Source organism: Diuraphis noxia, unplaced genomic scaffold (assembly GCF_037042655.1).
Source record: "Diuraphis noxia isolate RWA-SAM2 unplaced genomic scaffold, SU_Dnox_SAM2 contig0001, whole genome shotgun sequence".
NCBI classification, from domain to species: Eukaryota; Metazoa; Arthropoda; class Insecta; order Hemiptera; family Aphididae; genus Diuraphis; species Diuraphis noxia.
Window position 1 is genome coordinate 18668052 of NW_028301711.1, and position 15105 is coordinate 18683156.

Consider the following 15105-nt stretch of genomic DNA (forward strand, 5'->3'; position numbering starts at 1 on the left):
ATTGGTGATTGATTCAATATTATTTGGATGGTTTCGGTTTTGCGTAACGTATAGTTAACGTGCACCGATTTATCGCCATTAATCTTAATTTTCCAACGTCTTTTCCAGGCAAAGATATTGTCGATTGACCTCTGTAAGTTATTGGTTGCAGTAAGCTGACTATTACGTGTTGACAAAATTGCTGTATCATCGGCAAACATAGCTAATGTTGTGTTATCATCGTTTGGTATATCAGTCGTATAGAGTAAATACAAGATAGGTCCTAAAACACTACCTTGCGGTACCCCAGCTGATATATCTTTCCATTCGGTTATCGCTTATTCGTGTATGACTCGAAATTGACGGTCAGTCAAGTATGATTCAAGAAGTGCACACCAGGTATGTGGCAGCTGATCACGCAGTTTGATGAGGAGTCCTTTGTGCCAGAGTTTGTCAAAATCCTGAGCTACGTCAAGGAAACTCCACAGCAGTACTTTTTTTCTTCAAGAGCTTTACTAATCACATTAGTAACTCGATGTACTTGATCGATTGTTGAATGTTTGTTGCGAAATCCAAACTGATGTTCTGGTATAAGATTTTTTTCCTCTATAATCGGTTTTAGGCGTTTGAGCAGAAGTTTCTCTAAAAGTTTAGATAAACTTGGAAGGAGTGATATCGGTCGGTATGATGTGACATTTTCAGGCGGTTTTCCTGGTTTAAGCAACATAATAACTTGTGCCCGTTTCCATTGTTCTGGAATGTATTCCAAGCGCAAAATAGCGTTGTATATGTGTGTAAGATGAATGATAGCCTTCTTTGGAAGTTCTTTCAGTATTTTTGGACTAATTTCATCATAGCCTGGTGATTTTTTTGGGTTAAGTTGTTATCTATTTCTTTTGCAATTTCCAACGGTGAGAAATATTTGATTTTTTCACGTGCTGCATTAAGAGATTGGCATTGCAAGGTGTCAAGCTCAGAGTCAATAGTGTTTGGCATAAATACGTGTTCAAGATGCCGAGCGTATATTTCGGCTTTTTCTTGTTCACTTCGTGCCCAGGTGCCGTCTTCTTTGCGGAGTGGTGGTATCTGAACACGGGGCTTCTTCATGAGTCTTGTGGCATTCCATAATGAATAATCAGTATTATCCGTCGCAGTGAGACCACTTATGTATGATTTGAATGTTTCATTTTTCATTTCTTTGATTTTGTCATGAAGAATTTTGCTTACTCGGTTCCATTCCGTTTTATCCGTTGGGTTCCGTGTACTATGCCATGTTCGTCTCGCTCGACGTTTATGTTGGACTAGTTTTCTTATTTCTAGTGGGTAAGTTAACTGGTGATTACCATTGAATTATTATTATAATTATTATAATTATTATAATTACCGGAGTTGCTATTTCCGCCGCACTAACAATGTCATAGATTATTTTTTTTACGGCAATATTAATACCTATCTGCTATTGTTCTTAATCGAGTTGAAAGTATTATTTATTCATCGAGGGTAATTCTGAATAGGTCCCAATTTGATTTTTTGTTTGTTATAGACATTTTTTTTTGTTTCATTATCACATCAGAGCTTAATGAGAGAAGCACAGGAATGTGATCTGGCGTAAGTTCTAATAGTCCTTCAACTTCCGAATAATTTGATGAAATTCCTTTCATTACGCAAAAGTCAATAAGATCAGGTAATTTATTTGGGTCAGTCGGCCAATATGTTGGTTTTCTAGTTGAAATGAATTGTGCTTTAATTGTATTTGCTGATTTGAAAAATTCCCGCCCTTTGGTGGTAATCAATCTCGATCCCCAAAATGTGTGTTTGGCATTATAATCTCCTCCAGCAATGAATCTGCTACCGAGTATCTGGAAGAATTCAATGAATTTTTTGTCATCTACTTTATGTCTTGGTGGACAATAAATTGCAGAGATAGTTAGATCATTGTTGCCGTCATTGATATGGACACTAGTTGCCTGTAAATATTCTTGAGGATGTTTATCAAGTTCATAATGTTTAATTGTTTCTTTTATTATTGTTCCTCCATGAGCGCAATTGCTCGGATGTTCTGTTGTATATATTCGATAGCCATGTAATTTTAGAGTGGTCCACGTTGTGAAGTGGGTTTCTGAAATTAAAGCTATGTCAGTTTTTTCGTTATTCATAAGATGTTCAAGTTCTTGTTTTCGTTGTACAAGCCCATTAGCGTTCCATGTTATGATTCGAAGCGTTCTACTCATTTCTTTTTCTTTTGCGCTTTGGTTTTCGGCTGGCTATTTTCAAGCCTGTCCAATCACTCATTTAATTTTGTTAATGCTGACATAACGTCAGATAGCGACGGTACATTTTGGTTTTGTTGTGTATGGGTTTGAATCAGTGGACCTTTTTGATTTTTGTTTGAAGAACTAGCCATCTGTGCAAAAGAAACTTCTTGAGTGACTGGTTTCGCAGGTTTCTGTTGTATTCTTTGTACTGCTGTAGTTTTTTTAGGGTGAGCTTTTTCTATTGCATTTTTATAAGTGATGCATCCTTTCCAATTTGCAGTATGTGCTTCACCAAAGTTTGCGCATTTCGCCTTTGATTTCTTAGACTTAGGGCAATTTAGTGAAGTATGTCCTTCACTAAATTTTACACACTTTGGTGTTTTGAAATAGTAGTTTTGAGTGTGACCAAATAGTGTGCAATTTTTGCATTGTGGAACTGTTTTTTTTTTCCTTGGGGGTTCTTCTTTTATTATATGATAACACAAGTTTTTAATATCATAAACATCTTTGTTGTTTGATTGTGGTTCCAAATCCACGAAGAATAATGGAAGTCTTACAATAGTTCGATCACTAAACTTGTTGTTAGGGTCGGCCGACTTTTTTTTTTATTTGAATGTTCGTGACAGTATGTACAAAATGTCCTAGCTCGGATAATTCGTTTTTAATATCACAGAGATCAGTTTCAGGATGTAATCCACGAATTACCACCCGAAACTTTTTTTCAGTTTTAAGTTGGGATCTATGATACTCAACTTTTTGCTCTTCTAATACTTTTATAGTTTGTCGCCTGTTAGTATCTTAATTTCACCATTAGCTAAAGTTTTCATATGTTGCTCGTGTCCTTCAGCTTCTTCGAGTTTTAAATTAATCATTAATTTTTTTAAATCGTTTACACCACATACTGTTATTGGAGGTGGTTAATGGATTTTTACAGAAGTTTCCGCTACTTCTTTCGTCACTTTGATTATTTTTTTTGGTGAACTCAAAATTTCTTTGGAGCTCCCAGCGTTCATTTCAGAAATCTGAAGTTGTAATTTCTCTTTGTTTAATCGCAATTCCGTTACCATTTGTTCAAGGTCGCATTGTCGTTTTGTATTTGTGTCCAAATACTAGCATCAACTGTTATATTATGCGGCAGATTTGAATCGACCTCCATATTTGCATACATTTTGCAATTCGGTCAGTTTTAGTGTGACCCACTTAAAAAAAAATATTTGTTTATAAAAACTTACCATCCGTCCGACAGGCCGTGGTTTGCACTGTAAACATTAACAAAAAAAAATTGTAATAACTTAGTCAGCACTATCTCGCGAACTGCGAAAGCGAAACATACGTGTTGCTTGTTCGGTGTGCAAAACGCAACTATTTTTTTTTAAAGTAAATAAATAATTCTGAATAATTTACCACTCAGTGTGTGAGTTGCAGCCAGTTGAAACGCATGTTTGACATCAGTTACGAATTCATTACGAAATCCGCATCCAGAGAGAACCACGTGGAGGTTGTCGAACTTTCTCTCCTCCGCAAGTTGTACTTATGACTGCTTATAAACCATACGTCACACAGACTTTGATCACACAGATCAGATTTGATGTTCACAAAGTTGTAGTAGACCTCATATACAGTTATATTGCTTGTAGAACTTATCTGTACACAATGTTCCTAATGACGAATCTACCACGATCATCACTGTTCATACCAACTCTGATGGATTGAGAGTCCCTCACACGTGAAAACGCTACATACAGTTGTCCGTGCGTGAAAACTGGTAAAGGCAGGAGTAATCCAACTCTATCAAACGTTTGTCCCTGTGACTTGTTAATAGTCATAGCAAATGACAAACGTACAGGAAATTGCACTCGTCGCATTATAATGGGCAGGTCGTCTTCGCCACTCGACGTGAGTGGTACCGCAGGTATGACTATATCTTCCTGTGCACCACCAGACAACATCCTCGCTTTGAAATTGTATCGTCACAGTTCAGTAACAACCAACCGTGTACCATTGCAAAGATGTCTCTTAGAATCTAGGTTCCTAAGCAACATAACAATTGAACCGACCTTTAGCGTCAAGTTGTACGGTGGCAGTCCGTCTGGTTGCAGAGTGTTAAGAAATTCTGTCGGATAATTAGCCACTTCGTCGGGGTCGTCTACAACCACAGTGTCTATGGCCGTGTAGGTTTGGTGAACTTCATCAATACGTTGTAACACCGTACGATTGACCTGCCTGCATTCGTCGTTCCTGGGACATAAAATTATTTTCCGAGCAAACTCGTTGACATTATTTAACGACATTTGCTGCGGAAAAACAAAATCAATCAAATTCTAATTCTAATTTGTTCTTTTTATATATTTTCAGAATGATTAATAAAGTGTTGTTAAAACAATAATTTATAAGTGTCATTTTTTTTATACATAACCTAACCTAACTTATATCACAACATAACACATGTTATCATAATTAATAAGTATAAGTTTGCAAAACTCTTTTAAAATGGATAGCATAGGTTCGAACAACAGTATTATTGGGAATTGAATAATACTGAAAACACATGTATGTTTTATTGAGTGTGACCAATGGCTTATTTTAGGTTAGGGTAGCCTGAAGGTATAACAATAAAATAAGTAAGAAAAACATGTAATTTGCAAAATGTACTTATTAATTAAACATAGGTATTGTAAAGTAGTAAAATGATACCTTATATATAAATTAACCTTGTATATCATCATTTATAATTTATAATACATTTTTAAATGCCAACAACATAAAAATAATGACAAATAATACAATATTTTAAGCATAGTTAGACCACTTGAGGAATTTAAATTCAATTTATTATAACATATATCACACTATATGCTTTCTTGTTTTGAAAGTTGTTTAAAATATTGCAAAAAATAATATTAATATATGTAAGCCAATGGAAAGGTTAGTAAAGAAAATTTTGTACACTTAAAATGATGAGTTTTATATTAAAAAAAAATGTTTCAACAAAAATTCTACTTTATTTAAATAAAATTGTTTATTGTAAATACATATTAATATTAATTGATAGGTTGATAGGTACTATGTATAATTTAAATTTGACTGATTTGGGACTATGTGTGTATTGTGTAGTACGAAAATTTTGATATTTTAGGGACTGGAAGGTAACCAAAATCAATAATTAAAAACCACTCTGTATAGTCAAAAGGTTAGGTTTATACCGATAAGACTATAATTTCACTATAATTTTACTTTAAATTTAATAATAACAAAAAAAAAAAAAAACGATTCTTAGGGGCCATAAAATTGTGGCTCTTGGGTTAGAATTTTATAGTAACATCGCTGCGCTGACATCCTCTTAATTCGAAACACGTAACGTACTAACGTGTACCTATACGCAGAATAGTTTCTATGGAAAAATCATTTTTTTTGTGGAAGTCACTGCATATGTAATGTGTGTAGTTTGTCGTTGTAACAGGCCACGTGTTCAGTTCATTTTTCGTTAATTCATAATGATGTGTAATTTTATAAAAATTTTGTAGATCTGTAGATGAAAACGTTTCTGTGATAACCAGTCATTGTGTAGTAAGCGATTTGTTGAAATGCTGTATAGGTTCTTAAATGTTGTAATGCAATCCTACACGTCAAAGAAGTAGAATAATTAACTGCGAAAATTATTCATTTAAATTTTTTTTCTGTTTTAGAATGAAAGTCGTTCAAACTTTTAAATTTTTTGGGAAGGGTGTACAGGTGTACAATGCACCTGTATACTCTTCCAACCCTGGCCGCCGCCTGCAAGGAGGAAAAAAAAAACCTCAGTGAGTAGACTCGTACCAAATACAAATTGTTTTGGTGAGTATGTGTGATATTCTACCACGACCTACAGTTGTATTTAATATTAATCATTTTTACAGCACCACCGACTCCTGGACGGCAATCTGTGCCGCCACCTCCCGCACCACCATCAACACCACCACCAGCCACCACAGCCACCAATTGTCACCGAAGACCCCGCCGTGTCTCAAGTGACAGATGGAATAGCGGCGGTGGAGGTGAAGGGTGATGTAAGTATCTAATACTAATTTTAAATAGTTGCTGACGAAAATGCTAATTCAATACATTTTATAAATTTCAGAGCATGGAAACATCCAGTAAGTTTTCAGTTGAACAATATTAGTTAAATACAATGTTTTGTAATATTAAATTAATTTTATTTGTTTTCAGCTCAACAATAAATTTTTTTTTCAAATTATTTGGTTTTTTGTTGTTGTTTTTGTTAGTTTTTACTCTTTGTGAACAGATATATATCCATAAGATAATATCTATAATGTGTGGTGTGTATTAAATCGAAAAGCAATGTAGGTACCTACGCAAATGTATATCGGGGTTTTGATCTTTGTGATCAAGCGTTTGTTCTTAAAAAGTTATGAAGTCACTCAACAGTTGAAAAATGAAGGGTAGAAAACTGTATGTTTACTCTCTTTTTCATTCGGAAAAAAGGTTGTGTACACAGGTGAAAACTGAAAACTATTATAATTAAAGGTTACAAATCATGGCATAGGGTATCACCATTGCATTAAAACAAATATAATCCGATTAATATAATTATTACGTATCTTAGTGTCTTAGTGATCTAATGTAAATAAAGCAACAGGTAATTAGTTTGTACTGGCGGTAGTAATTCATGAAATTTTTTCATATTAAATTGTATTATAAAGTTATTCATTAAAAAATAATGTCGAGTTTATGTTATATGCATGTAACAATAACACAAACATGTTAAATTTGTGGTATATTATATGATATGTAGAAAGTTATGAATACAGTTTAAGTCAAATAATATGTTAAATATTAAATAGTGAGTTATTCATACTAAATTTTAATGTTTAATCAAACATTATGTGTAGTAATCAAATTAATGAATCAACATAAATTCTTTTAATTAAACTATTACATTGAAATGGTAATTTTTCTGTTTTTTTAACAAACATAAAATATGAATTAATAAATTAACAGTAATTCACTGTGAGTGTTTAATACAAATTGGATTTCAAACATCATAGCATAAGGTTACAACGTTATCGATTTATTACAACTTACAAATCTTCTTAATAAATACAATGTTACATGTTCAGTTGTCTTCAAAATGTATCATACAGATAGACATAGACAATATGGCTTGACGTTGCACACGACGGCGTCGTTCCGCAAACCTAAAGTCGCCCTCTCCACCACAACACCATACGATAAATTTATGATAGCGGATAATATATTAGCAGTATACCTATTATCTTCACTATACACAGGATAGTATTATAAATATGATAACAATCGTAAGTAATGGACCGATATTATATAATGTACTATATACTATACAGTACCTATACACACACATAGCTTAATTAAATGGGTTTTCTCCTTGAAAATGGTTTATTATGGAAGACGGATCGTAAATGGTTAGGTAGGTACCCATCAATTATCATTTATCGTCGTTGTGGGATATCCAAATACATTTAGGCATATAGCTCTAATTGGTTTTCAGTGATGGTGGAGCAACCTTCACTAAAAAAAGAACTAAGTAATAATATAACAAGAAATAATAAAATAAAATTCGAAAAAAATGCAAAAGATCTCAGGTGGCTATGTTATTTAAATGAGCCACCGCAATAACTTAGCTAGTCCTACAACTAACAATTTTATTATTATTAATTAATTAATAAATAATATGATGTACGCGTAGATATAAAATGCGAAGTGATATCCAGAGACCACAGTATTTTCAAAAACACATTTATCGATATCAATAAATAGATCACGCGTAGTTATTATTTGTAATAATGAAATATAACAGACTAAAAACACGGACTACCTAGTATTTAAGTATTTATTGTAGCCTGTAGGTATAATATGCAACAGTAATTCGGGTGACAAAATATTATCATTAGAACATTGAAAAATTACGTAAAAAAAAAAAAAACGAAAAAAACTGGACGGTAACCAGGGACACGACAGTGTATAACAATCGGTATATTTATGTATTTATTGTACATTTATACAGCAATAACATAATCATTAGGACATCGGTACATCTTCAAACAAGACAGTTGAGAAATTGGACAAAGTTGTACTCAGCCTGCAAGGTGTCTCGGACGGTATCACGACAGGTCTTCGCCCACATAATATCCCACCGCTGCCACCAAAAAAATGTTATGATTTTACACAACAAAATAAAATAACGTACGCAAAATAATTAAATAAAAATTATATTTTATTATTCACTACGGCTAATAACAATGTATCGGTTCAGACGTAATTATAAGACTGCCTGGCCTCCCGTATAGTGTATTGTGCGACGACGCTCCGTGTCACAATCAAAATCCTGTGTCAGCGGATTCCACGGTCTCGCCGTCGTACAACACACTATTCCTGATGGTCTTAAAAAATATCATGTAGAATAATATTATATTGTAATATTATTCATATTTATAATAATCTGATTCAGGAATTCGTAACACAGTTTTGAATTCTGCATGAAAAAACACGTATTTTGAAGAAAAAAAAGGTGTCCGGTAAAGTAGAATTGTTCCTTTAGTGATTCTGCGAAATGCAGTCATATTATTTTATTAATTTCCCATTGGTTAGGTTAGGTAACTGCCATTTGGCATATTTGTGAGTCGTAACTTTCAATTTCATGAAATAAGTAATTAATTATTAATAATGAACATAATACTATAAATTAATTTGTGATATTATGTGGAAGTGGAACTGCAGACTGCGGTCTGCGGCTCTGCGCTGCGCCCGCCTGCCACCACCGCATGCGTAGAATACTACTAGCGATTACAGCGTTATCCGATCTAACTAACCAAGCGTCCGCAGCGCCTTGTAGCGGCACCGCCGGCACCCGATTATTACACGCCGCCGAAAACACGGCCAGTGAGAAATCTATAGTATTTATATTCAATGGTATTACATAAATAATTTAAAAATGCACCCATTAAAAAATACAATAAGCGTCTTATTAATTACTAAAACATTAATTATAGGTACTTATTGACGTTTATGACATTATTTAATATTATTAGTAATTATTTATAAACATAATATTTGTATTTAATTAGATTTGTTAATATAATTTGGATATAATTATGAATTGTAATGCTGGTCCTATATTGTTCTATACAGGGTGATTTTTTTATCATGAACCACTCATTATTTCAAAAAGTATCAATGTTTTTTAAAATATTTTTTTACAAAGTTTCATATTGTTAAAAAAACAACGTTTTTATGAAAAAAATAAATTTTTTAATATTTTTTATCCTTATAATTTTTTAAGTTTTTTACTTTTTTGAATGGCAACCTAGAGTTTTAATTTCATATTCCAAAGCAGAATATTTTTCTAAGTATTTTGATACGTAAAAATCGAATTTTGGAAGAATAGTTCATGAGTTATAAGTATTTAAAGTTTAGACAAGCGGAGTAGTGGACAAACATTTTGCGGGGTAACCCCGTACCACTCCACTCCGCCAATCTAAACTTTAAATACTTATAACTCATAAACTACTCGTCCAAAATTCGATTTTTACGTATCAAAATACTTAGAAAAATATTCTGCTTTGGAATATGAAATTAAAACTCTAGGTTGCCATTCAAAAAAGTAAAAAACTTCAAAAATTATAAGGATAAAAAATATTAAAAAATATAATTTTTTTATAAAACGTTGTTTTTTTAACAACATGAAACTTTGTAAAAAAATATTTTCAAAAACATTGATACTTTTTGAAATAATGAGTGGTTCATGATAAAAAAATCGCCCTGTATATATATATATATATATATATATATACAATAAAATTGAGAAAATCTGTTGTTGTATTTTACTACGTTAATTTCAAGTATCATTAAAGTACCTATGAAGAATTTAAACCACTGATTTTTGAAATTTAGAAAATATTTAAATCAGCATGTCATAAGTTTGCCAACCCTGGTCTAGACAATATGTTTCAAATAATCATTAAGTATTAAGTAAACTGATTGGTTCTATTCACTTTAAATATAATACAGCCTATAATCCATATCTACCTACCAGCCTACCTATTATTATTTATTGTTTATAAAAAACACAATATATGTATACATATTGATGTTATACATAACAATAACTATATAGTTGAAGGGTGATAATTCAAAACGTGGTATTGCCAAAAATTTAAAAATCGAGATAAACATCGATTTTAATATAAAAAAACTCGAGGAATTCAAATCTGGAAAGTAAGAAAAATCTTATTAATTATAATTAATGGTTCGACTGATAATACAAGATAATAATATTGAATACTAATAGGTATACGTACTCTCTTTCGTATTCAACTTTATCCAAAAAGACAAGATTAGGTGCCAAAAACCATTTTTTTTATTTGATGCTGGTGATCCTGTACCCAGCTTTCATTTGCTTCTTAAATAAGAGTCCCTGATATTCCTCCAGCGTTTTTTAGTATCTTCCACTAAGATTATTAAAATAAATGTATTTTATTTTATTTTGAAAACATAGATAGATAATGGTATTTGTTTATTATTAACTTACAAGATTTCCCAATTTTATTAATTGATATATTTTTCCATATATCATCTTCATCACATTGTTTTTATAATTTGCTTTTGCAATATTGTATAAAACGGGGTTGTTTTGTATTTCCTTTACAAGGACTTCATCTCCTGATGGTAAAAATATTATTTTTGACGTATTGTTGCACTGATGAGTCGCGGCGTACTGCTCTTGGAGCAGTCGTGTACTCGTGTCGTCGTCCGTGACGACATATCGCACGTTGCAAACCAGTCTTTATGATTATCGTACTAGCAGTTATTAACGACATGTCGCGACGACCGGTCGTCGCGACCAATCGTGCCAAAGAAACCGTACCTTTAGTCTAACATTTTATACTAAGTCATATGGCCTTTGGCGTTTGAGACACCTTATGTCTTGTGAGTTGTCAAGTAGTTGAATTGCTGCTGGATTGGTGTGTTGATCTAGCCTCATAGCGTGTTTTCGGGCGATCTTTGTAATTTCGTCCTGGACGGAGGGCATCATCAAATCTCGGTGGATAGTGTCATTTCTGTCGTACCGGCACGCTGCGACAATAGTACGGAGAGCAATGTTTTGACAGCGTTGAATAATCTCATTATTGGACTTACTGCACAACCCCACAGTTGTATTCCATAGGTCCTAGCCTAACCTATTGGTTTAATTATCACTACGTACAAAAGACGTTTGCTTGTAAGGTCTAGTTCAGAGTGTCTTCCGATTAGCCAATAATTATATTATATTAGCTCAATTTATCTTTAATTTGCAACTTTTTCTGTCGAACGTGATGTTTCCAGTTTAATCACGAGTCAATATGCATTCCTAGATATTTTGCAGCATCGTTCTTTGGAATGATCTGTTGATCCAACATTACTGGACAATAAACACTTTTACGCAAAGTTTAATATAAGTGTACCGATTTGTCACTGTTAATTTTGATTTTCAACCACTTAGTACAGTTGGAGACGTTGTTAAGTGTTCGTTGAAGTTGATCAGTCGCAGTCTGCTGATCTTCATCAGTTGCCAATATTGCTGTGTCATCGGCAAACATGGCTGTCATTGAATAGTTGTTTATTGGAATGTCAGCTGTGAAAAGTAAGTACAAAATAGGCCCGAGGACCCTTCCTTGGAGTACTCCAGCTGATATATTTTTCCAGTCAGTTATTGCTTCTTCGTGAATAAGTCTGAACTAACGTTCAGACAGATAGGATTCGATAAGTACGCACCAGGTTTGTGGCAATTGTTCGCGTAGTTTAATAAGTAATCCTTTGTGCCAAACTTTATCGAAAGCTTGCGCAATATCGAGGAATACTCCACAGCAGTATTTTTTTTTTCTTCCATTGCCTTGTTTATTACATTTGTGACACGATGGACCTGTTCAATTGTTGAGTATTCTGACTATAGTTGCTATGTATTGGTTATTGCGTACTAATACCATTAAGTTGTGTGTTTGAATAAATCGCACAATGCACTAAAATAAAAATATATATTTAATGATGATAATTTAGAATTGTCATCATATTTAATTTATCGTTTAATATACACATGGTTTAGAACAAAAACAACTTCTACTAATGTTCAACTCAGTGATTTAGTTAAAATTTGATGATCTTATAAAATAAAAATTAATTTAAACTGCAACAATTCAAAAATAACTGGGTCTATTATTAGGGTTCAAATACCAATCAATTTGCATTTTTACTTTGGAATGTTTGATATAATGCTTTTCCATATACAAATATGCTTTATGTGTTCAGTATAACTAACAGTAACAGTACCTATTCTAACAAACTTGTTTTATTATAGGAATTTATAACAGAATTCATTCTGACCTTACTTTTAAGTATTATCATATTGTAATATTAAAAAACCTATTGTAAGAAAGACAGTCACTGTAGGAATATTTATCAACATAAATATATATGTAAGTTAGCTAACCTGATTAAAATGAAACCAGCACCCTATCAACTGACTATCAGGTAAAACTCTTCTTGCTGCATTTCTAAGAGCTGTCTCGTAGTCTGTTATGATCTGTAGCCCATGCCAATTGAGTATATCAAATGAAAGGTAAACTCTTAGAAATTACCACAACCTTGAGTACACTAGTTCAGTTCTTTGGTTGAGTATCGCATATACTACTAGAATAGATTGTCAAAAAACAATAAATTATTATACCTATACATTTTCTATACTGATTTGTATATTTTGGAAATTATTTTACTTCATTAATATGTTTAGTGATGAAAAGAAAAAATTGTTTTATGTTGAATTTCAACTGATTAATTCAGATCAGCAACTTTTTGTAAGGGTTTAAATGAATATTTACTATGTTATCCAGAAGAACATGAATGGTAACCAATTGTACCATGTCTCCTGGAGTCCTTGGTAGCACAGCAAATGTTCCGTCATTAGCTATGACGTCTCATGTATGGTGAATAATGTCTTAAAAATTCAATGTTGGCAAAAACCAATCCACCAAACACAGTCTCTTCACCAACTAAGTATTCCAGAAAAATGGACTGGTCATGTCATTGAATAGTGAAATTAAACGTCCTCGCCATCTCTGCGATACAATTGTATCGCCCATTGCTGCTAATGAAGCTGGTACTGGTGGGTTATGTCTTTCTCGGATATTCCGCATCATATTTAATGCAGCATCCACAGTAGTTACCATTGCTGCATTTGGGTATCTGCCAATATTATTAAAAAGGTTATTTGTATTAAGTATTTCATTATAAGCAGTACAATGATGTTGGAATTTTCATAATACTTTTGAATGTATCTATTATCTTACCTTCTAGATTCTTCCTCATATATAACCCCGAGAGATGTGCTCTCAGCCGAAACTCTGCGTCTCAGAGCTGCCAAGAATTGCCCAATTTCTACATCATGCCCTGGCCTATGGCTGTGCAAACTATACATATAAATTGGAGCATTTTCTGGCTCCAGGTCCATTGAGGCTGTTGAACGGCAACCCCGTTCGTACCTCGTGCATCTTAGCTGTCTAAAAAATATTAGTTTTACACTAAATTAATTAAGAATAAAACAAAAAACTGACTTTGAATTCAGATAATTTACAAAACTGTATTATTAACCTTCTATTGGTGGAGGTATGGTTTGAACATATGTATAGCCGTTAGCAGCCATATATACTAAATGGCCTCGAATACCTGGCATTCTTCTTGAAGGTCTATTCTCATCGCCTCCCACATCTAAAATATTTCCAACTAATGGAGATCTAGAACGGGATCGCTCACGATGATCATCTAAATGAAGAAAATACATTCTAAGATGCCTTGATGTTGGAAGTTGGTTTTGTCATTTAATAATTTAATTTGTTTTTTATTATAATTATATTATGTTAATAATTTGATTGTCGAGCTGTAATAGTTCTATACCGAAATAACTAATAATAAAAGTAAAAAATAAATTCTAAATTTATAAACAATAATTGATACTTCTTAGTAATAAAATCAATTAACTTTATGAACAATATTTGGTACCTATAATAACTACTCACCTTTAAATTTATATTTTAAATTTTTAAAACCAACCAACATTATACTTCTCTGTATACAACTATATATACTGATGGATTTTAATAAACTACTCAATTGCATGGGAATTTGCAGGAATTGCTCAAGGGGAGACAAAATATTTTCATTTTTAAATGTTTTGTTTCAGTATGTGAATAGTGATAAAGTATTGTTTGTGACAAGTTTTCTTTCATATTGGTAGGGAATTTAAAAATTATTTATAAATTATACGCAAATAGTTCATTAAAACTCACAGCACCTTTTAATTAATTGTTATTTAATTTTAAATTAGCAAATTCTATCTGTAACACTTTTTTACAATTCTTTAAAAGTATAAAATGGATATTATTATTTATACCAAATTAATATTAGAATTTCTTGAGTTTTTTCAGTGAATTAAAATCTCAGCCCTAGCCCCTAATAAGAATTATGATAATTTCTCAGAAATAGCCAAAGGGTATCTACTTGCCCCCTACGGACACCCTTGCTCAGTTGTCTAATAGAATATGCTAATTATTTGTTTGAAAAAAGATTTCGTAGGCACACTCTATACAGTAGTGTTTAGAGATTTTTCGAAAGCGATATATTATGTAGGTACCTAGCTCATTAAAATATTACTCTCTTTGCTGTGTTTTTACCAGGGATGGAAAACGTTTTTAATTTTCGTTTATGTTATGTAAAAAAAAATTGGAAAATTAAAGTCGCGGAAAAATTTTTCCTGCAAAGTATTAAAGTCATTGGCGGCTCGTGTGTATGTGCACAAGTGCACGTGCAC

The 15105-nt window shown here is 32.5% G+C and overlaps 1 protein-coding gene and 1 pseudogene across 1 annotated transcript; both read right to left on the reverse strand.

The window, feature by feature from the left end:
• Positions 1-4204: 4204 nt before the first annotated feature.
• Positions 4205-4525, reverse strand: LOC149060151 (uncharacterized). The gene has a single exon (XM_089227955.1). The coding sequence runs from the start codon at positions 4523-4525 to the stop codon at positions 4205-4207; it is 321 nt and encodes a 106-aa protein (XP_089084081.1).
• Positions 4526-12172: 7647 nt separating this feature from the next.
• Positions 12173-14079, reverse strand: LOC149060152 (uncharacterized; annotated as a pseudogene).
• Positions 14080-15105: the final 1026 nt, after the last annotated feature.